The 23,267-nt window shown below is 60.8% G+C and overlaps 1 protein-coding gene across 1 annotated transcript; it reads left to right on the top strand.

Moving 5' to 3' along the window:
- Positions 1-2,117: 2,117 nt before the first annotated feature.
- On the top strand, positions 2,118-19,627 carry C3 (complement C3; the record flags this gene model as incomplete). The annotated part of the gene is made up of 40 exons (XM_082499723.1): positions 2,118-2,188; positions 3,228-3,420; positions 3,922-4,081; positions 4,387-4,457; positions 4,538-4,632; positions 4,714-4,796; positions 4,882-4,972; positions 5,366-5,468; positions 5,671-5,791; positions 6,152-6,267; positions 6,535-6,681; positions 7,503-7,715; positions 7,812-8,006; positions 8,343-8,504; positions 8,582-8,711; positions 8,939-9,010; positions 9,662-9,866; positions 10,362-10,493; positions 10,813-10,898; positions 11,440-11,579; positions 11,665-11,877; positions 12,170-12,236; positions 12,677-12,763; positions 12,855-13,058; positions 13,297-13,372; positions 13,450-13,609; positions 13,792-13,887; positions 14,041-14,191; positions 14,331-14,494; positions 14,989-15,147; positions 15,583-15,733; positions 15,872-15,923; positions 16,146-16,233; positions 16,668-16,757; positions 17,171-17,276; positions 17,588-17,677; positions 17,962-18,048; positions 18,340-18,423; positions 18,866-19,001; positions 19,385-19,627. The coding sequence occupies 40 exons, from the start codon at positions 2,118-2,120 to the stop codon at positions 19,524-19,526; spliced, it is 4,989 nt and encodes a 1,662-aa protein (XP_082355849.1). The 3' UTR covers positions 19,527-19,627.
- Between the last annotated feature and the right edge of the window lie 3,640 nt (positions 19,628-23,267).

Below are 23,267 nucleotides of genomic sequence, written 5' to 3'. Positions count from 1 at the left end.
GATGGGTCCTCTTGTGACCACTTCTGGAGAGGAGTCAATGGAGATGGGTCTTGGTGGGACTGCTTCTGAGGAGGAGCAGCAGAAGATGAGATCCTGCAGTGCAACCACTTCTGGGAAAAGCTGATGAAGATGAGGCCCTGGTGTGTCCACTCCTGGGGAGGAGCTGATGGAGATGGATCCTGGTGGGGTGTTGTCTGAAGAGCAGCTGATGGAGATGGGTCCTGGTGGGGCCAGTTCTGGGGAGGAGCAGCAGAAGATGAGGTCCTGCAGTGCAATCACTTCTGATGAGGTTCCGACAGAGGCGAGGCCTTGGTAGAACCACGTCTGGTGAGGAATCGATGGAGGTGAGGCCCTGGTGGGATGACTTCTGGTGAGGGGCCGATGGAGATGAGTCTTCGACCACTTCTGGGGAGGCTCCCACAGCAAGGGGGGTACTTCCCCCCCCAAGAACCACCACGTCTGGGGAGGAGCCGGTAGCGATGGGGCCCTGCAGTGCAGCCGCCGGTGGTGAGAAGCATCCGGTGTTGGTCTTCCCACCACTGTCGCCACACCTGGAGAAGACCGGGTGCCGATGGGCTCCTTCCCCCTGGTGGACCCACGTCTGGGGAGGGTCTGGTGGCCTTAGGGACCACCTGGTGTGGGCAGCAGTGGCGGTGGGGCCCAGCCGGGCCTGGGGGTTCGCAGTGGTGCCGGAAGCCGACGGTGCTGCGCCTGCGCCACGGGGTGCCACGGGGGCTGATGGGAACGGTGACGCGGTGCCCGGATGCTGTGGTCCTTCCTGTCCCGACGCCTGCAGCCGGGGAGGAACTGACACCCCCTGGGCCCTCCTCTGTGGTCACGGTGGTGGGAACGGGGGGCCCATGGGGGGATCCAGGTGTCTGGGACCCATAGGGGCACCCAGGAGTCTGGGACCTGTACCCACACCAAGGATGACCCAATCATGTGGACATGGTGACCCTATGGTTCCCATGGGGAACCCAGGCAGCCAGGACCTGTTGGGGGTCTCGGGGGGGCCACAGGCATCGGGGTCCTACCAAGGTTCCAGGAGGGAGTCCAGGTGTTGGGGGTCCAGGGGGGGACCCCAGTGTCCAGGTCCTGTGAAGGGTTAAGGTGGGACCTGGGTATCAGGAGGGACCCAAGTGTCCCACCAAGGGTCCAGGAGGGGACCCGGGTGTCCAGGTCCTACCAAGGGTCCAGGAGGGGACCCAGATGTTGGGGTTCCAGGAGGGGACCCAGTTCTCTAGGTCGAGGGGAGGGGACCCATGTGTCCAGGTCCTACCAAGGATCCAGGAGGACACCCACATGTTGGGGGTCCAGGGGAGGACCCCGGTGTCCAGGTCCAGGAGGGACCCAGGCATCTGGGTCCTACCAAGGGTCCAAGAGGACACCTGGATGTTGGGGGTCCAGGAGGGGACCCAGTTCTCCAGGTCCAGGGGAGGGGACCCATGTGTCCAGGTCCTACCAAGGGTTCAGGAGGAGACCCAGATGTTGGGGGTCCAGGAGGGCACCCAGTTCTCCACGTCCGGGGGGCGGGGGGAAACCTATGTGTCCAGGTCCTACCAAAGGTTCAAGAGGACACTCAGTTGTTGGGGGTCCAGGGAGGGGGCCCAGGCATCTGGGTCCTGCCTACCCCCACCCCAGGAGGGTTATGGTTGTCCCCTGGTTTCCCCCCATTCCCCATCGCACTCCCCCCTCCGGTGTCCCTCCCCGCCACCCCCACGAGATGTCGCAACGTGCCCCCCCCCCCCCATCAGCTGCTTTCCCCGAAATGAGGAAGGACCTGGTCGTGCGGGCAGTCCCTCCCCCCACCCATGTGGGTGGACTTGGACATCCTGTGGTTCCCAACCCCCACCCAGGTGGACCCAAGGATCTGGGAGACACTTCCCCCCCCCCCCCCCCAAAAAAAAATAGTTGGGTCCTATCCTCTTTTGGCATGGGTGGACCCATGGGTCTCCCCAACCCCCACCCAAGTGGACCCAGATGTCTCACCCCCACCCCCCCGTATATGGGTGGACCCAGACGTCCCAGTGCTGGTTACCCATTAACCAGTGGTGCCACTATAAAGGGACACCCCCCCCCGGACCCCCCTTGCCCCTGTTCCTCCCCCCACTACAGCCATGGGGGGTCCGGCGCTACCCCTCCTCCTCGGCCTCCTGCTGCTGCACGCGACCCCCACCCATGCCCAAATGTGAGTCACGGGGGACCCTCCCCCACCCATGGGACCCTCCAACCCATTGGACCCCCTCTTCTGGGACCGCTCACCCATGGGACCCCCCCTCCTCCCCCAGGATCCCCTGTCGGCCTCCACCCACCCGTGGGACCCCCTCTTCTGGGACCCCCACCCCACCTTGGGATCCCCCCATACCTCCATGGGACCCCCCCCAACCCATCGGACCCCCTCTTCTGGGACACCCCCACCCATGGGACACCCCCCAAGATCCTCCATGCACCCATGGGACCCCCCCAACCCATCGGACCCCTCTTATGGGACCCCCCATCCATGGGACCCCCTCAACCCATTGGACCCGCTCTTATGGCCCCCCCCCCCCATGGGACCCACCTTGGGATTGCCCCAGGCACCCATGGGACCCCCCCCAACCCATTGGATCCCTTCTTCTGGGACCCCCCATCCATGGGACACCCCTCCCAGGATCCTCTGTGCACCCATGGGACCCCCCCAACCCATTGGACCCCCTCTTCTGAGACCCCCTACCCATGGGACCCCCCCCGGCTGGGACTCCCTCACCAACCAAACCCCCCTGCCCCATATGGAACCCCCATGACAGTTCCTCCCCCATAGCCAGGACCCCCCACCCTAGATTGACCCCTCTCATGGCCAGGACACACCACCCTAAAGGAGACCCCTATATCTGGGACCCCCTAAACCAGGACCCCCTTGCTGAGGACCCCCAACCTACCTGGGATCCCCCTGACCAGGACCCCCACCCCAGTTGGGAGCCCCTTTTCCAGGACCTCTCCCCCACCAGGGGTGGGTGCTGGAGGGCAATGAGGGGGATATTCGGGTGTAATTGGGGGGATATTGGGATGCAACGGGGGGTTTGGCCCATGGGGCAGATCAGGGGGTCCCTGGGGTGCCGTGGGGTCCTCAGGGTGTTGGGTGCCGTGGGGACAGAGTGTTGGAGGGGGTTCTGGGTGCTGTGAGGTCCCCAGGGTGCTCTGGGTGACCCTGTGACAGCCTCTTCTCCCATGACGGCCGGTGTCCCCAGGGTGACGATGGTGACACCGGCGGTGCTGCGGCTGGAGACGGAGGAGCGGGTGGTGCTGGAGGCGCCGGGGTTGACCGTCCCCACTGAGGCCACCCTCCTGGTGCAGGACTTTCCCCTCAAGCGCCACGTCCTCTACCAGATCCGTACGCAACTGAGCCCCAATGAGGGCATGTTGGCCAGCACCACCGTGAAAGTATGTCACTAACCCCCGTGTCACCTCCCCGCCGGTCACTGCCCCCTCCCACCCCCGGGGAGGGTGGTCCATGGCGGTCAAGCCTATACGAGACAGTGGAGAAGCTCCACGGGGCTGGTGGGACCTGGGGGAGGATGTGGTCACCATGGGAATGGCTGATCTGAGGTCCCTGGGAATGGCGACCCCAGGGGTCCTCGGAGATGGTCACCCCATGATCAGAGGATGGTCACCACTGAGTCTTTGTTGATGGTCACCACCTCTGGATCTTTGGGGACAGTCACCTTTGGGGTCCTTGGAGATGGTCACCCCATGATCAGAGGATGGTCACCACTGGGTCTTTGTTGATGGTCACCTCTGGATCTTTGGGGACAGTCACCCTTGGGGTCCTTGGGGGCTGTCACCTTGCATCTTCAACCCTGTTCCCTGAGCATGGGTGCCATCTGGTGTCCCCTGGCTGGTCCCTGTGCTGCAGGTGCCACCCGGTGTCCTCTGTCACCACAGGTGTCCGCCAAAGCACTGCCACAGGCAGTGGGGAAACAGTTTGTCTCTGTGACGGCACGGGTGGCCCAGGTGACCCTGGAGAAGGTGCTGTTGGTGTCACTCCAGAGCGGCCACATCTTCCTGCAGACCGACAAGCCCATCTACACCCCTGGCTCCACTGGTGTGTCCTTGGGGTGCTGGGTCTCACCGTGGCACGTTGGGGTGCTGGTGGCACCTTGGGGTCTTGGTGGCCTCTTGGGGTATTGGATTCCTTCCACAACACCTTAGGTTGCTGGTGTGACCTTGGGGTGCTGGGTCCAGAAACCATTTGAGGACCTTGCCATGATGCCCCCATTAGGGTCCAGCACCCATTTGGGGACATCCCCCTAGCATCTCCACTGGGACCCATTTTGGGGTCCAGCACCCATTTCTGGATGTCCCCGCACCGTCCCTGCTCCTGACCTTGTCCCCTGTGTCCCCTCCCAGTGCTCTGCCGCCTCTTCGCTCTGAACCACCTCATGGAGCCAGCGCCCAAGACAGTGGTCGTGGAGGTCAAGGTGGGTGCCCTCGGGGGACACAGGGACATGGGGACACAGCCACCCATGCCACCATCCCCAACCACTCCATGTCCCTTCAGACGCCTGACAACGTCATCATCAAGCAAGTGCCCGTGTCCTCACCAATGAAGACCGGCATTTTCTCCCTCAACCACAACCTGCCCGAGGTCGTCAGGTGGGTGTCACCTCCCACGGTGGCTTGGGGACACCTGTGACCCTGGATTTGTCCCCTCACCCTGTCCCCTGCCTTTTCTAGCTTGGGGACATGGACGATAATGGCCAAATTTGAAGACTCACCAGAACAGCTTTTCAGCACCCAGTTTGAAGTCAAGGAGTATGGTAAGGTGGGGCGGGGGTCCCCAAGACACCCGGGTCCCTTGTGCCTCTCCTGGGTGCCCAGGTCCATTGGGTGTCCACCCCACAGTGCTGCCAAGCTTTGAGGTGGTCCTGGAGCCAGAGGAGAAGTTCCTCTACATCGACCGGAAGGAGGATTTCCGAGTGTCCATCACGGCCAGGTGGGATGGAGACCCCAAAACTGCTCATTTTGGGGAGTCGAAACCCCATGGGTGATGGTGTGGGGTGACATTCTTGCTCTGCTCCTGTGCAAAGTCCCCAGGGGTGAGGGGGTGGCACGGATACAAGGTGACAGGGATGAGGGCGATGGGGATGTGGGGAAATGGGATGATGGGGACAGAGGGTGAGGAGGGACATGGGGTGATGGTGATGGAGGTGGCAGGGCGTGAGATGACAGAGGGACATGAGTATATGGGGTGACAGGGACAGGGCGATGAAGACATGGGGCAATGGGGTGACAGGGCTGCATGACGAGGATGTGGGGTGACAGTGATGGGGGTGTGATGGGGACATGGGGACAGGGGTTGAGGGTGACAGTGGTAGCTCGTCTACAGGTACCTGTACGGGAAGCGCCTGCAGGGGACAGCCTTCGTCCTCTTTGGCGTTATGGTGGACGACGAGAAGAAGAGCATCCCCCAGTCCCTGCGGCGTGTCGAGGTGACCCTGTCCTTGTCCCCGTCCCCCTTCCTTGTCCCTATTCCAGTCCCCTGTTGAGCTCTGTCCCTTGCCAAGCCTCCTCCTCATCCCTCTCCTCATCCCTGTCCCACGCTAAGCTCTGCCGTCCCCCATCCCCACTCCCATCCCTGTCCCCATCCCGGTCCCCATAGCTGTCCCCTGTCCCGCTAACTCCATGCCGCAGGTGACCGACGGGGATGGGGAAGCCGTGCTGTCCATGGCCACGCTGCGGGAGCGGTTCGCCAACCCCCACGAGCTGGTGGGACATTCACTCTACGTCTCCGTCACCGTACTCACCGAGTCAGGTGTGAGGGGGGATCACAGGGGACACAGGGGACTTGGGGGTGAGGGACAACAGGGACATGTGACACCACAGGTTCTATGTCTCTGTCACAGTCTTCAACAAGTTGGGTAGGTGGGGGGACACTTGGGGACATGTGGAACCACAGGGGGATGGGGACACTTGGGGACATGTGGGGTTGGGGACAGCAAAGGATGGGGAGACATGAGGTTGGGCACAGCAGGGATGAGGACAGGTGGGGTTGGGGACAGCAAAGTTGGGGGCATTTGAGGCCACCCAAGGTCAGACGGGTCTGTCCCTTGGGGGGGGACTGGGAGTTCTGTGCTGGCGCTGGGTGACACGGCCATTCCCGTGGCCACCGCAGGCAGTGACATGGTGGAGGCACAGCGCAGTGGCATCCGCATCGTGACGTCCCCGTACACCATCCACTTCACCCACACCCCCAAGTACTTCAAGCCCGGGATGCCCTTCGATCTGACGGTAATGGCATCTGGGGACAGGGATGGGGATGGTGGTGGCATTGGTGCAGGACCCCCATGGTACCAGGGTCCCCAGCATCAGGATGGCACACTTGTAGGTGGAGGACACTTGGGGACCAGGGTCTGTCCCCATGTCATATCACTGTGTCACCTGGAGAGGGCCTGGAGACCGTGGTTTGTCCCTGTGTCACCTGGATGGCACTAGGTGACATGTCCCTCATGCAATGTCCCCACATAACGTCCTCATGTCACACCACATCCCCTGCAGGTCTACGTCACCAACCCAGATGAGTCCCCGGCTCCACGTGTCACCGTCAAGGCTGATGGCTTCCAGGGTGTCGTCTCCACCAGGGGTGATGGCACAGCCAAGCTGGTCCTCAACATGCCGGCCAACAAGGACAGCGTCCCCATCACTGTGAGTAGGGCTGGTACTGTGGTGGCCTTCAAACTGGGGTGGCTGAGGTGGCTGAGGATAGGGGTGGTTGAGGTGACCTGGGGTTTGGGGTTGCTGAGACAACCAAGGTGGCTGAGAAGTCCAGGGTGACCAAGGACCATGGCCAGCATGGTCACCATTGACCAAGGGCCAGGACAGCAAGATCAGAGGGGACCAGGATGGCGTAGACATCTATGGTGGCCAAGGTTCAGGACCACCCTGGTCACCACTGACCAAGGACCAGGATGGCCAAGGTCAGGGAGACCAGGATGGCTGAGATGACTGTGGTGATCAAGATGTCCAGAATGAGCAAGGACTATAATGGTCACCATTGACCAAGGAGCAGGATTGGCTGGTGTCGGGGCAACCATGGTGGCCAACACAATTGGGTTGACCAAGACATCTAGGGTGATCGAGGACCAGGATGGCCAGTGTCAGGGAAACAGGCGGAGATGGCCAAGTTGTCCATGGCCACCTGCATCCATGGTGGCCTGCAGCCAGGGTCAGCATGGTTCACCAGTAAACAAGAACTGGGATGACCAAGGTCAGGGGGACGGGAGTGGCCATGATGTCCAGGGTAGCCAAGGCCCAGGAGGGCCAATGTCAGGGGGACTAAGGTGGTTGACTAGAGGGGCCAGGACATCCAGGGTAAGTTGACCAAGAAGGTGATCACCATTGACCAAGAACCAGGGCAGCAGGGGTCAAGGAAACCAGGACAGCCTCTACGGTGGCCAAGACCTCCATGCTGATCCCTGCCCACTTCTCCCTGTTGACTGAGTGCCACCGTGTCCTCTGCATTATAGGTGCGGACAGACCAGGCGGGGCTGCCCCCTGACCGCCAAGCCTCGCGGCAGATGACCGCCGAAGCCTACCGCAGCCAAAGTGGTTCCGGCAACCTCCTCCACTTGGCCGTGGCGGCCACCGAGCTGAAACCTGGTGACAACCTTGCCGTGAACTTCCACCTCAAGAGCAACAGCAACGCCGTCCGAGATTCCGTCCCGTACTTCACCTACCTGGTGAGCACGCTTGGCCTCCGCCAACCAACTGCTCCTCATCTTGGGGACCTCGGTGTCCAGGTGGCCACCAATCCTACTTTTCCTTGCCCACCGCAGATCATGAGCAAGGGACGCATTGTCCGCGTGGGGCGACAGCAGCATGAGGCTGGCCAGAGCCTGGTCACCATGTCACTACCAGTGACGGCCGAGCTCATCCCCTCCTTCCGTATCGTGGCCTACTACTTCGTGATGCCCGGCGAGATCGTTGCCGACTCCATCTGGATTGACGTCAAGGACACCTGCATGGGCACCGTGAGTGTGTCCCCACTGTCCTAGATAGTGGTGGGGCTCATGGGCCTTGGAAGTGGTTTAGGTGGCCCTTGAGGTGGCCCGTGATGGGGATTGGGTATAACTTAGGTGGTTTGGATAGTCCACAAGGGGTTGGGCATCTCACAGGGGGCCTTGGGTGGCCCATTGATGGTCCAGATGTTCCACGGTGGAGGACACAGCCATCAACTACCCCTGGAGGACTCCAACACCTGATGGGGTTGGGGTACCGCCATGGGGCAGCTCCTGGGCGTGTGGTGAAGGTTTCTTTGGGGGCATCCCATGGCCATGACCCCCCACCCCACCCCGTGTCCCTGGCAGCTGGTGGTGAAGGGAGCGACAGAAGGTGACAACCGGGTGCACGAACCGGGGACACCCATGAGGCTGCGCATCGAGGGTGACCACAACGCCCATGTGGGGTTGGTGGCCGTGGACAAAGGTGTCTTCGTCCTCAGCAAGAAGAACAAGATCACCCAGTCCAAGGTGGGTGGCCGGGTCCCCGTCCCCACTGTCCCCAGGTGGTGGCAGTGGTTATCATGGATGTCCCACGTTGGTCGCAGGTTTGGGACACAGTGGAGAAGAGTGACATCGGCTGCACCCCAGGCAGTGGGAGGGACAACGTGGGTGTCTTTGCTGATGCTGGCCTCAGCCTGGTCACCAACGTGAAGATCACCACGCCCCAGCGAGCAGGTAGGGGACATGCTGGGGACTTGGGACAACCTGGGGTGGCACCTCAGGGATGGGGCAGGTGAAACCTTGGGGATGTGGCACTTCGAGGACTGGGAAGTGGGACACCGCAGGGATGGGAGATGTGTCCCCTGAGGTTTGAGCTGTGACAACTGATGTCAAGGGGAAGTGACACCTGGGTTTGGGGCGTGACACCGTGAGGTCCTGACCTGTGTCCTCTCTGTCCCCAGAGGTCCAGTGTCCCCAGCCTGCGAAACGCAAGCGCCGCTCCCTGCAGCTCATCGAGTACAAAGGCAGCAAGGGTAGGTGGCATCAGGAGTGTCCCATGTCCCCAAGAACACTGGAATGTCCTGTGTCCCAGGAGATGCTGGATTGTCCCGTGTCCCTGAGGATGCCAAAGTGTCTCAGGTCCCTGAGGGACACCAGAGCATCCCATGTCCCAGTCAATACCAGTGTCCCAGGTCCCTGAGGGACAACAGTGTCCCATGTCCTTGGTGATACCACAGCACCCCATATCCCAAAGGCCACCAGAGTGTCCCATGTCCCTGGTGATACCACAGCATCCCATATCCCAACAAATACTATTGTCCCATGTCCTTTAGGGACATCAGAGTGTCCCAGGTCCCTGGTGACACCACAGCATCCCATATCCCAACGAATACCATTGTCCCGTGTCCCTGAGGGACACCACAGTGTCCCATGTCCCTGGTGACACCACAGCATCCCATATCCCAATGAATACCATTGTCCCATGTCCCTGATGACACCACAGCATCCCATATCCCAACGAATACCATTGTCCCATGTCCCTGATGACACCACAGCATCCCATATCCCAACGAATACCATTGTCCCATGTCCCTGAGGGACACCACAGTGTCCCATATCCCTGACGGCCCTTGAGGCCAGGGGCTTTGGGACTGGGTGCCAGTTGGGTGCCTCGGTGCTGGCAGCGGCTGAGTACACGGACAAGATGCTGCGCAAGTGTTGTGAGGATGGCATGAAGGAAAACCCCATGGGCCACAGCTGCGAGTATCGGACCAACTACATCCAGGATGGAGAAACCTGCATCCGGGCCTTCCTTGATTGCTGCAACTACATCAAGGGCATCCGTGACAAGAAGCAACGGGAGTTCCACCTCGAGCTGGCTCGAAGCAAGTGCTGGGCAATGGCGGGGTGATGGCAGAGCTGGTGGTTGGGAGAAGCTTGGGTGAAGTTTAAGAGAAGCTTGGGTGAAGTTTAAGTGAAGCTTGGGTGACGGTCAGGTGAACCTCGGCTGTTGCTTGAGCTACCCTTGGGTGAAGATCAGGTGAACCTCAGATGTTGCTTGAGCTATCCTTGTGTCATGCTTGGGTGAAGGTCAGGGGAACCTCAGGTGTTGCTTGAGCTATCCTTGTGTCATGCTTGGGTGAAGGTCAGGGGAACCTCAGGTGTTGCTTGAGCTGTCCTTGGGTGATGCTTGGGTGAAGGTCAGGAGAACCTCTGGCATTGCTTGTGCTATCCTTGGGCAATATGTGGATTAATTTTGGGCAACGCTTGGTAAAGGTTGGGTGATGCCTAGAGGACGCTTGGGCAAAACAAGGGTGGTGCTTAGATGGTGCTGGGGTCATACTGGCTCCACCCAGGGACTGGGCCCCTGAGGCCACGGTCGAGAGGGATGGTACCACCCCCAGGCGAGGAGGACGATGACTTCCTGGATGACAGGGACATCACATCGCGGAGCCTCTTCCCGGAGAGCTGGCTGTGGCAGGTGGAGCCACTGACGGAGAACCCCAATGACCTGGGGTGAGCCCCATCTCTTTGTCCCACTACCCCTCTGCCCCATGGGGTGATCCTCCACCCTGGGGACCTGGACACCTCCTTACCCGGTCTGGAGACCAGCTATGATCCCGTCCAAGTCCAGACAAGAGCTACTTTTTATGCTCTGGTGCTGCCTTGGGACCAGCTATGACACTTTGGTCCAGTTCAGGGGCCATCTACAGTCCCCTGGTCTAGCTTGGGGACCAGCTATGACCCCCCCTACTCCAGCTTGGTGGCTGGTTACACCTCCCCAGCCTACCTTGGGGCCAGTTATGACCCCCTTGGTCTTTCTCATCTTCTCTAGCATCTCCACGAAGATTCTGCCTGTGTACCTGAAGGACTCCATCACCACGTGGGAGGTCCTGGCTGTCAGCCTCTCACCGACCAAGGGTACATAACGGAGTAGGAAGGTGTCTCTGGGGATCAAAGGAATGCCCCAAACCTTGGGGGTGGTCCCTGGGACTTGAAGGGTCCCCTAAAGCCTGCCGTGTTTCCTTGGGGTTTGAGGGATCTCCAAAATCTTAGAGGGGTGCATACCACTGGAGATGTGCCCCAAACTTTGCGGTGATCCCCCAAAGCTTGGTGGCAGTCTTTGGGACTTGAGGGATCTCCTAAGCTTTGGGGGGACTCCATGGGACTTGAGGGATCTCCTAAACCTTGGGAGGACTCCATGGGACTTGAGGGATCTCCTAAACCTTGGGAGGACTCCATGGGACTTGAGGGATCTCCTAAACCTTGGGAGGACTCCATGGGACTTGAGGGATCTCCTAAACCTTGGGAGGACTCCATGGGACTTGAGGGATCTCCTAAGCCTTGGGAGGACTCCATAGGACTTGAGGGATCTCTGAAAGCCTTGGGGATGTCCATGGGACTTGAGGGGCCCAGCAGGCCCATAAGCCTGAACCCCATGTCTCTGGGGGCCACCCCACAGGGCTGTGTGTGGCTGACCCCTATGAGATCACGGTGATGAAAGAGTTTTTCATCGACCTGCGCCTGCCCTACTCTGTGGTGAGGAACGAGCAGGTGGAGATCCGTGCCATCCTCTACAACTACTGGACACACGATATCACGGTTGGCAGGGGAACCACACCTGGGCTTCTGGTGGGGTGGTCAGTGGCCACCTGAACCCCATGGCCAACATCTCTGTGCCCTATAGGTGCGCGTGGAGCTGTTGCACAACCCAGCCCTGTGCAGCGCCTCCACCTCCAAGATGCGCTACCAGCAGATCCTCAAACTGAAAGCCCAGTCATCGTGGGCCGTGCCCTTCGTCATCGTGCCCTTGCATCTGGGACTGCATGACGTTGAGGTGAAAGCAGCTGTCCGGGGCAGCTTTGTGGCTGACGGTGTCAAGAAGAAGCTCAAAGTTGTGGTGAGTCACCGTTGCTGCTCATGGCGTCTCCACCACACCGTGCCACCTCCCACCCCTAAGATGTCCCCAGTGTGGTATCCCTGTGACATCCCTGTCTCCGCTTTCATCCTGGTGTTGGTACTCATGGAGGAAGGATCCTCCCCCCAGGATGCTCTTGTGTGGTCTTCTGGGGCTCTCCCAGTTTGTCCCATGACCTGGGGGGTGTTTACACTGGGACACCTTTCCCAGAGAGGTTGGGAAGGGGAGACCCAAAACCAGCCCAACCTTTAGCGTTGGACTCTCACCTCTGCAGCCCGAAGGGATGAGGTTGGAGAAGACGGTGAAGATAGTTGAGCTGGACCCGCAGAAGAAGGGAGTCAGTGAGTGGCCCCGGGTGGTCTTGGGGATGTCCCAGTCCCACGGGGATGTCCCACTGAGGGAAGGATCTGGGGCATCTCAGGGAAGTCCCATTGTGGGTCTGGGACATCTTGGGGGGTGAAGTCTGTCCCACCGAGGGTAGGACTGGGGCATGTTGGGGAACAAAGGACACCTCACTATGGAGCTGGGGTATCTCAGGGAATGAAGGATGTCCTGCTGTGGGTCTGGGGCATCCTCGGTGACAAGGGACATCGTATTATGGAGCTGGGGCATCTCAAGGGAGGAGGGACATCCTGGTATGGCTCTGGAACATCTTGAGGGACAAAGGACATCCTGCTGCGCATGTGGGACAGGGCTGGGTCACCTCAGGGTGGTGGTGGTGGGTGGGGGTCATGAAGGATTTGGGGCCACTCGTCTCCATCCTGGCCTCCCTGCCCCACAGATGGTGTACAGGAAGAGAAGGTGAGGGCAGCAAACCTCTCTGACATTGTCCCCAACACTGAGTCGGAGACCAAAGTCAGCATCCAAGGTGAGAGCAGGGGGTCGAACACACCTAGGGGTGAGCTGGGCGGTGGCGGGGGACACTCCTTGGCTTGACGTCTCCCCTTCTTCTGGTTCAGGCAACCCTGTGTCCATCATGGTGGAGAAAGCCATCGACGGGGACAAGCTGAAGCACCTCATCGTGACGCCAGCAGGCTGCGGGGAGCAGAACATGATCGGGATGACGCCCACCGTCATCGCCACCCACTACCTGGACAGCACATTGCAGTGGGAGACCTTCGGCGTCGACCGCCGCACTGAGGCCATCAACTTGATCAAAAAAGGTAGGAGCATCCCCCAAAGGGTGGGAGCGTCCCCTGGTTTCCTCTCTTGGGGTGCAAAACGTCACCGTCATCCAAGGTGCTGAAGAAATCTGCCCCTTTGAAGAAGACACGGGTTGGGTGCTACCAGTTTGGGGATTTCTAGAGCACTGGAACGTGCTCTGGAGCGGGTTGGTGGCCTGAAGCTACCTCAACTTGGCTGGGTGCTCCTTGTGTTGGCCAACCACCATTTCCTCACCAGGTTACACCCAACAACTTGCCTTCCGGAAAGCTGACAGCTCCTATGCCGCCTTCAAAAACCGTCCATCAAGCACATGGTGAGGGTCACCTTGCCACCACCATGCGGGTCTAGGTAACAGGGTTGGACATGACACTAAGGTCCTCCTGTCCCCAGGTTGACAGCCTACGTGGCCAAAGTCTTTGCCATGGCCATCAAGCTGGTAGACATTGAGCCTGAGGTGGTTTGTGGTGCCGTGAAATGGCTCATCCTGGAGAAGCAGAAGCCAGATGGGATTTTCCAAGAAGATGCTCCTGTCATCCATAAGGAGATGGTGGTACGGGGGGACCCAAACCCTGTCCCTGCTGGTGGCCAAAGCCCTGTTGGCTCGAAGATGGGCTTTCGGAGCGAGCTATGGGGAAAGGATCATGTCGGGTGACAGGGAGGAGTGTTGGGTGAACAGAACTTGCTGTGGAAACCCCATTCCTCAGGTTTTTTCCCCTCCGTTTCGTCACACAGGGAGGCTACGAGGGTGCCGAGCCCGAGGTGTCACTGACAGCCTTCGTCCTCATCGCGCTGCAGGAAGCCCGGGCGGTCTGCAAGGACCACGTCAACGTGAGTGGTGCAGTCCTCAACCCCACATGGGGAGAGGCTGAGGGTGGGTGGACAACTGGCACGTGTCACATAGAAAGACAGTGCTTCAAGACGAGGTGCCCAACCCTTATAGCAGCCACCTGAGAAGCCAAACTTACCGTACTTTCTGCCCAGAGCTTGGACGGAAGCATCACCAAAGCCGCCGAATACCTTGCTCGGAGGTACCAGTCGCTGAACCGACCTTACACGGTGGCCCTGTCCTCCTACGCCTTGGCCCTGACCGGGAAACTCAAAAGCGAGAAAGTTCTCATGAAGTTTTCCAAAGGTGAGGTCTCCCCGGGGGTCGGGGGTGGGGGTGGGGGGCAAAACCTGGGGGTGCAGTGGTGGGGGAGAGGTAATTATGGGTTACCTGGTGGGGGGAGAAATCATCCCTAGAGGTTACTGAGAGATCGATGTCACCCCAGAGGGCAAACGTTGGGAGGAACGCAACGCCCACACCTACAACATCGAGGGGACGTCCTACGCGTTGCTGGCCTTGCTGCAAATGGAGAAGCCGCAGCTGACGGGGCCAGTGGCCCGCTGGCTTGCCCAGCAGAACTACTTCGGTGGTGGCTATGGATCCACTCAGGTGGGCTGTGAACCCCCCCCGGCACCTATGGGTGCTGTCCTGGCACCCACAGCCATGGTGGGGGGAGTGGCGTGTGATGGGGAAGAGAGAGGTTGAGGGCTTTGTTGGGGGTTGAGGGGTCACCTTGTGGCCCTGGGGACTCCAGGGACATGGCATGCCTCTTGGGGGACACCTCTGGTCCCATGGGACCTCAAAGGCATTGGGGGACCCCTCAGGGCTTGGGGGTCACCTCAGGGCCCTTGGGACCCCCCAGGAACATGGCATGTCCTCAGGGAACACCCCTGGTCCCGTGGGATCTCAAGGGCTCTGGAAAACCCAAAAGACTTGTCCCTGGGGGACACCTCTGCTCCATAAGGCCCCCAAAGGGCACGTTCCAGGTGATATCGGGTGGCCCCAGGACTTGGAGGTCACCCTGGGCTCGAGAACCACTCAGGAGCCTTTGGGGATGCTCCAGACGGTGTCCCCAAGCCCTGGTGACACAGGTGTCCCTGCAGGCCACCATCATGGTATTCCAAGCGTTGGCCCAGTATCAGGTGGCGACTCCACGGCAGCTGGACCTCAACCTGGACGTGTCGGTGCTGCTGCCGCGACGTGCCAGTGCCATCACCTACCGCATCGAGAACCGCAACGCCCTGGTGGCACGTTCCGCCGAGGTACCGCCACCCGTTGTCACCGTCACCATCAGGACCACGGGGATGGAGCGCTGCTCACCCCATTGTTGCTGTCCATAGGATGTCCTTGTCCCTTCCGTGTCACCTCCTGTCCCCTCTGGGTCCTTTCAAGGCTTGGGATGTCCCTGCTGTCTCCCTCCATGTCCCAGGCTGATCTTGTCCCCTCCCTTGTTGTGACCTGGAATGTCCCTGTCCCCTTCATGTCCCTCTGTGTCCTCTGATTTCCTTGTCCCTTCCACGTCCTTCAATGTCCCTGTCCCCTTTGTCTCTTGCAACGCTGCTGTCCCCTCCACGTCTTGGCATGTCCCTGTCCCTTCTACCCCTTCTCCATGTCCCCACATGCCTCCGTGGCCCAGGATGCCCCATTTCCCTCCCAGCAATGTCCCCATCCCTCCCCAATGTCCCTTGTCCCCACAGACCAAGTTGAATGAGGACTTCACGGTGAAAGCTGAGGGTACGGGCCAGGGGACGATGACAGTGGTGACTGTCTACAATGCCAAAGTCCCCGAGAAGGACAACAAGTGTGACAATTTCGACCTGCAGGTGCAGGTGGAGGACGTGAAGATAGGTGAGCCCCCCACATGTCACCACCCCATGGCCTCTGTGTGTACCCTCCACGTCCCCCTCTACCAAGTCCCTTCATGGCACCCCACGTCCCCTTCCATGTCCCTCATGTCCCCTCATTGCCTCCATGTCCCCCCCATAGGCAGGGAAGAGGACGGCGTCATCCGCTCCGTCAAGATCACCATCTGCGCCAGGTAGGACAGGCTGGGGACATCAGGGACACCAGGGACATTGAAGACGGGGAGGGGAATGGGGATACTGGGACATCAGGGAAAGGATGGGGACATCGGGGTCAAACAGAGCTCAGCCCCACCTTGTCCCATAGGGATCCTTGGGAGCAGGGACATGAGTGATGAGGACACTGGGGACAATAGGGCAGTGGGGACAGGTGGGTGGCCTCAACCCTGTCCCCACAGGTACCTGGACAACGTGGATGCCACCATGTCCATCCTTGATGTCTCCATGCTCACGGGCTTCTCGCCCGACATCCAGGACTTGAAGAGGGTGAGTGCAGGGACATGGGGACACACGGGGGGACCTGGAGGGACGACGATGACACGGGACCGTGCATCTTTGTGCCATCATGTCCCACCGGGTCCCCATGTGTGTCCCCCGTGTCCTTATGTCCCCACATCCCCACGTGTCCCCATATTCCCCTGTGTCACTGCATCCCTGTATCCCTGCCTTTCCCTCCACGGCCACGTGTCCCCATGTCCCCTGGTGTCACTGTGTCCCCGTGTCCCCCTGTGTCCCCACATCCCTGCAAGTCCCTTGCAGCCTGCCACGACCACGTGTCCCCGTGTGTCCCATGTGGCCAGCACCACCATGTCCCTGTTGTGCCCCTCTGCCCATACATCCCCATGTCCTGATGTGGTTGGGTGTCCCCATGTGTCCCCGCATGTCCTGCATGCCCGGTGTCACCGTGTCCCTGTCACCAGCTCACGGAGGGGGTGGACAGGTACATCTCCAAGTTTGAGATGGACCAAGCACTGTCGGACCGCAGCAACCTCGTCATCTACCTCGACAAGGTGGGGACACAGGAGACGTGGGGAACACGGGGATGGGGATATGACGGAACAGGATGGGGACATGATAGGACAGGGATGGGGACAGTGTGGGGACAGGGACAAAGAAGGGCACAGGATGGAGTTGGGGACATGGGCAGGGACGGGTATGGGGATGAAGCTGGGGACACGGGTGGGGGCAAGACCGGGACAGGGATGGGACGGGGACATAGGTGGGGTTGGGGACATGGATAGAGACTGGAACAGGGACAGAGGTGGCAACGAGGATAGGGACAGAGGAGGGGACAGGAGAAGGGTCTCCGGGGTGGGGACAAGGACGGGGATGGGTCCAGGTCATAGGTAGGGACAATGCAGGGACATGGCTAGGGACAGAGCCTGGCTGACTGTCACCCCCCTCCCTGTGTCCTTGTCCCCAGATCTCGCACAAGGCCGAGGAGTGTTTCTCCTTCAAGGCCCACCAGCGATTCAGGGTGGGCTTGATCCAGCCCGCCGCCGTCACCGTCTACAGCTACTACAAGATCGGTGCGCCCTGCGTCCCCTTGTGTCACCTCAAGGTCCCCTCCACCCCCACACTCCCCTCTGGGCCCCCCGTCTTCCACAAAGTCCCCTCTGTGTCCTCCCTTTGTGTCCCCTCCCATCCTTTTGTCCCACCACGGCGCTGCTGACCTTCTCCTCATGCCTGTGTCACCATGTCCCCCCGCGTCCCTCTGCATCGCTGCTCACCCTCTCCCTCCACGTGTTACCACCATGTCCTCATGTCTCCCACCGGTTCTTTCCCTTTGTGTCCCCCCCCCCCCCATCTCATGTCCCCTCATGTCACCATGTCCCTGCAGATGACCGCTGCACTCGTTTCTACCATCCGGACAAGAACAAGGGGCAACTGAGCAAGATCTGCTACGGGGACGTGTGCCGCTGTGCCGAAGGTGACACGGGGACACAGGGACACGGGGACAGACTGGGTCAACACCCCTGCCATGATGGGACATGTCATGGCTGTGATGGGATGTGTCATGGCCGTGATGGAACACATCGCTGCTGTGTTGGGACATGTTATGGCCACGATGGGACACGTCATTGACATGATGGGATGTGTCATGATTGGTGATGGAGTCATGTTCCTGCTATGGTGGGACATGTCCCTGCCATGGTGGGACGTGTTGGTGCTGCAATAGACCTTGTCATCACCGTGTCCCCATGTCCCCTGCAGAAAACTGCTTCGAGAGGCACAAGCAGGACGTCCCCATCACCGTCAACCAACGCATCGAGCGCGCCTGCGAGCCGGGAGTTGATTATGGTGGGACACGGGGGACACGGGGACATGGGGGACATGGAGACACGGAAGGATAAGGGGGGATATGGAGTCATGGGGGGAGCTGGGGCACATAGAGGGGACATAAAGGACATGGATGGGGACATGAAGGGCCATAGAAGGATGAGGGGACGAGGGCCCATGGAGGGACAAGGTGAGGATGTAGAGGGACACGGGGAGGAAAGGGGGGGGACGGAGGTCACACGCTGAGGGGCCACCCTGGAGCGGGGCTGCTGTCTAGGGGTGGGGGTGACACAGTGACATCGCCCTCCCCAGTGTACAAGGTGAAGCTGATGGCAGTGGAGCAGACGCCGTCCCATGACAACTACATCATGACCATCCTCTCCGTCATCAAGATGGGTACGAGCACCCCGGGGGTGGGGGACAAGTCCACCCTGAGGGACATGGTGGGGGTCACCAAAGGCTGGGGACAGCCAGGGACAGGGACACATAGGTGGGTTGGGGTCACTAGTGTGGTGGTGGGGCCACCACGTGGGTTGGCGTCACCCAACAGTGCTGGGGACACCTGTCGGGAAGGGACACCCAGGTGGGTTGGTGTCACCCAAGGGTGCTGGGGACACCCGTGAGGGCTGGTGTCACCCAGGTGGCGTGGGGCACCCAAGGGTGCTGTGGAAAACTGGAAGGAACCGGTGTCACCCGTGGCTGATGACACCAGTGAGATGGTGACAACAGTGGAGTCCCTGGAGGTTCAGAGTCCCCATTGTGGGGCATGTCAGAGTGGGTGTCCCTATTGTGTTGGGGTGGAGGTGACATGTCACCTGTGCATCTTCTCTTGGGACAGGCACTGATGAGGACCCGGCAGGAAGCAACCGGACCTTCGTGAGCCACCAGCAGTGCCGAGACGCTCTGAGGCTCCAGATTGGCCAGGACTACTTGCTCTGGGGGCTGGCCACTGACCTGTGGGTCACCGGCAGCCGGTAGGGACATGGGGGACACCGGTGGGGATACGGATGGGACCACATCTGTGGGGACACGGGAACACAGGGACACGAGACAGGGGACATTGGAGACATGAGGACATGAGAACATGAATGGGGAGATGGGACGTGGGGAGATGGGACATGGGGTGATGGGGCATAGGGAGGTGGACCTGTGGCCATGGGGACACAGAGACACGGTGACACTGACCCCCAAGTACACAGGCACATCCCCGGCCCAGTCCTGAGATTCTCCAGTGTCTCGTACAGGGTTGTGCACCCCGTTGCCCACCCCTCTGTGTCTCTGTGTGTGTGTGTGTGTGTCCCCCGGGGTACGCCACCCTCTTGTGACCCATGTCCCCTCTGTCCCCTACTGTCCTCAGCTTCTCTTACCTCATCGGCAAGGACACGTGGCTGGAGACGTGGCCCTCGGAGGTGGCATGTCAGGAGCCTGACCTGCAAGCCCTCTGCCAGGACTTCATTGAGTTCGCCGAGTCCATGACCATGTTCGGGTGTCCAACCTGAGCGAGAACCTCCCACCCATGGGTGCCCCCCACCCACTGCGCCCCTGTTGCCCCCCCCCTCCCCTCTTTAATTTTTTGGGGTTAAAAAAGTCCTTTCTGACAGTCTGGCTCTGAATCTGCATGGTGTCAAGGGGATGTGGGGACACTAAGGGACAATGGGTCATAGGGACACCATAGGGGACACCGGGGTGGTGAGGCCTTCATAGTTGTTGAGGGGACTTTGTAGGGGACAGGAGGGATGTGGGGACACTAAGGGACAGCGTGTCATGGGGATGCCAGGGTGGTAAAGCCTTCCTAGATGTCACGGGGATTTTGTAGGGGATGTGGGGACACTAAGGGACAACAGGTCATAGGGATGCCATAGGGGACACCGGGGTGGTGAGGCCTTCATAGTTGTCACGGGGACTTTGTAGGGGACAAGAAGGTCATGGAGACTTCGTAGGGGATGATGGGGTCGTAGGGACACCATAGGAGCCGTGGGGACTCTGTAGGGGCCAACGGGATTGTGGGGACTCCGTAGGGGATGATGGGGTCATGGGGACACCATAGGGGCCGTGGGGACTCTGTAGGGGCCAATGGGATTGTGGGGACTCCGTAGGGGATGATGGGGTCATGGGGACACCATAGGGGCCGTGGGGACTCTGTAGGGGATGATGGGGTCATGGGGACACCATAGGGGCCATGGGAACTCTGTAGGGGCCGTGGGGACTCTGTAGGGGCCAACGGGATTGTGGGGACTCCGTAGGGGATGATGGGGTCATTGGGACACCATAGGGGCCGTGGGGACTCTGTAGGGGATGATGGGGTCATGGGGACACCATAGGGGCCATGGGAACTCTGTAGGGGCCGTGGGGACTCTGTAGGGGCCAACGGGATTGTGGGGACTCCGTAGGGGATGATGGGGTCATTGGGACACCATAGGGGCCGTGGGGACTCTGTAGGGACCAACGGGATTGTGGGGACTCCGTAGGGGATGATGGGGTCATGGGGACACCATAGGGGCCGTGGGGACTCTGTAGGGGCCAACGGGATTGTGGGGACTCCGTAGGGGATGATGGGGTCATGGGGACACCATAGGGGCCGTGGGGACTCTGTAGGGGATGATGGGGTCATGGGGACACCATAGGGGCCATGGGAACTCTGTAGGGGCCGTGGGGACTCTGTAGGGGCCAACGGGATTGTGGGGACTCCGTAGGGGATGATGGGGTCATTGGGACACCATAGGGGCCGTGGGGACTCTGTAGGGACCAACGGGATTGTGGGGACTCCGTAGGGGATGATGGGGTCATGGGGACACCATAGGGGCCGTGGGGACTCTGTAGGGGCCAACGGGATTGTGGGGACTCCGTAGGGGATGATGGCGTCATAAGGACCCTGTGGGGAACAATGGGGTTGTGAAGACTCCACAAGGGACAACAGAATTGTGGGGACTTCATAGGGATCTTGGGGACTCTGTAGGTGACAATGTCGTTGGGAGGACCCTATAGGGGACGTGGGGACTCCATAAGGGATGATGGAGAGTCTTTACGGATGTAAGGACCCTGTAGGGGACAACAGAGTCATGGGGACACCAACAGGGGACAAGAGGGCTGTGGAAACGTTGTAGGTGTCATGAGGCCTTCACGGGGGATGATGGGGGACACAAGGGACATGGGTGCTCTATAGGGGACAACGGTGGTCTTGGAGGCACCATAGGGGATGTGGGGCACTCCATAGGTGATGACAGGGCCGTGGGAACCCTGTAAGGGATGACGGGGACGCCGTAGGGGACAATGAGGTTGGGGGGACCCCGTAGGGGACAACAGCGTCGTGAAGAGTCTGTAGGTGACAACGAGGTTGGGGGGACCCCGTAGGGGACAACAGTGTCGTGAAGACTCTGTAGGTGACAATGAGGTTGGGGGGACCCCGTAGGGGACAACAGCGTCGTGAAGACTCTGTAGGTGACAATGAGGTTGAGGGGACCCTGTAGGGGACAACAGCGTCGTGAAGAGTCTGTAGGTGACAACGAGGTTGGGGGGACCCTGTAGGGGACAACAACGTCGTGAAGACTCTGTAGGTGACAATGAGGTTGTGGGGACCCTGTAGGGGACAACAACATGATGAAGACTCTGTAGGTGACAATGGGGTTGTGGGGACGCTGTAGGGGGTGGCGGGGTTGTGGGGCTTCCATGGGTGACCATGCAGTCTGGAAAACACCATAGGAGACCATGGGGTCAAGAGGCCATGTGGGGCTGTAGAGGGCCATAGGGGACCCTATAGGGCTTCTCTGGGCCCTTATGGGACTGTGTGGGGCCGCGGCGGGGGCGGGAGGTGGCCCTCAGGGCGCAGTACGTGGCCCTTGGTGCAGAGCGCGCGGTGCACGGTGCTGCACGGCATGTGGTGCACGGCATTGCACGACCCTCGGTGCACGGTGCTGCATGGCGTGTGGTGCACAGTGCCGCACATCATGCGGTGCACGGCGTTGCACGTCATGCAGTGCACGGCGTTGCACGACTCTCGGTGCACAGTGCCACACGGCATGCGGTGCACGGTGGTGCACGACTCTTGGTGCACGGTGCTGCACGGCGTGTGGTCCATGGCATTGCATGACTCTCGGTGCACGGTGCTGCACGTCATGCGGTGCACGGCACACCCTCGGTGCACGGTGCTGCACAGCGTGTGGTGCATGGCGCTGCACGACTCAGTGCACAGTGCTGCACTCCCCTCGGTGCATGGCACTGCACGACCCTCGGCACACGGTGCCGCACGGCATGCGGTGCACAGTGCTGCACGGCGTGTGGTCCATGGCGTTGCACGACCCTCGGTGCACGGTGCTGCATGGCATGCGGTGCACGATGCTGCATGACCCTCAGTGCACAGTGCTGCACGGCGTGCGGTGCACGGCTTTGCACGACTCTCGGTGCATGGTGCTGCATGGCATGCGGTGCATGGTGCTGCGCAACCCTTGGTGCATGGCGCTGGGCGACCCTCAGTGCACGGTGCTGCACGGCGTGTGGTCCACGGCGTTGCACGACCCTCGGTGCACGGTGCTGCGCATCATGCGGTGCACGGTGTTGCACGACTTGGTGCACGGTGCCACACGGCATGCGCTGCACGGCTCTGTGCAAACCTCAGTGCACGGCGCTGCACGGCGTGCGGTGCACGGCTTTGCACGACTCTCGGTGCACGGCGCTGCACTGCATGCGGTGCACGGTGCTGCACGGCGTGTGGTCCACGGCGTTGCACGAACCTCTGTGCACGGTGCTGCGCATCATGCGGTGCACGGCTTTGCACGACTCTCGGTGCACGGCGCTGCACGGCATGCGGTGCACGGTGCTGCACAACCCTCCGTGCATGGCGCCGCACAACCCCCGGTGCACGGTGCTGCGCATCATGTGGTGCACGGCGCTGCACGCCACTCGCCGCACGCTGCGGCGTAGCCGGCGGTGCGGGGGCACCTCCTGCCACGGGGCACACGGCGTCGCCCGTCACCGGCCGCCACCCCGGGGCAGGCTGTCGTGTCGCACAACTTTCGGCACCCGCCCCGTGCACGCCGGCACCCGGCCGCGGCGCGCAGTGCGGCGCGGTCGGCGGTTTCCTGCTTTCCGAGCAAGGCCCCCCGCCAGCGGCGCTTTTCCGGTGCCTTCTCCGGCGTCCGCGGCACGGCCGGGCGCACGCGTGGGGCGTGTACGTGGGGCACACGCGTGTGGGTGCGTGTAGCCCTCCTCAGGCGTGCACCCGTGCAGCCGCAAGCACGCGTGGG

Source organism: Vanellus vanellus (assembly GCF_965231255.1).
Source record: "Vanellus vanellus genome assembly, contig: SUPER_30_unloc_2, whole genome shotgun sequence".
NCBI lineage: Eukaryota > Metazoa > Chordata > Aves > Charadriiformes > Charadriidae > Vanellus > Vanellus vanellus.
This window is presented reverse-complemented; position numbering and strand designations above follow the sequence as displayed.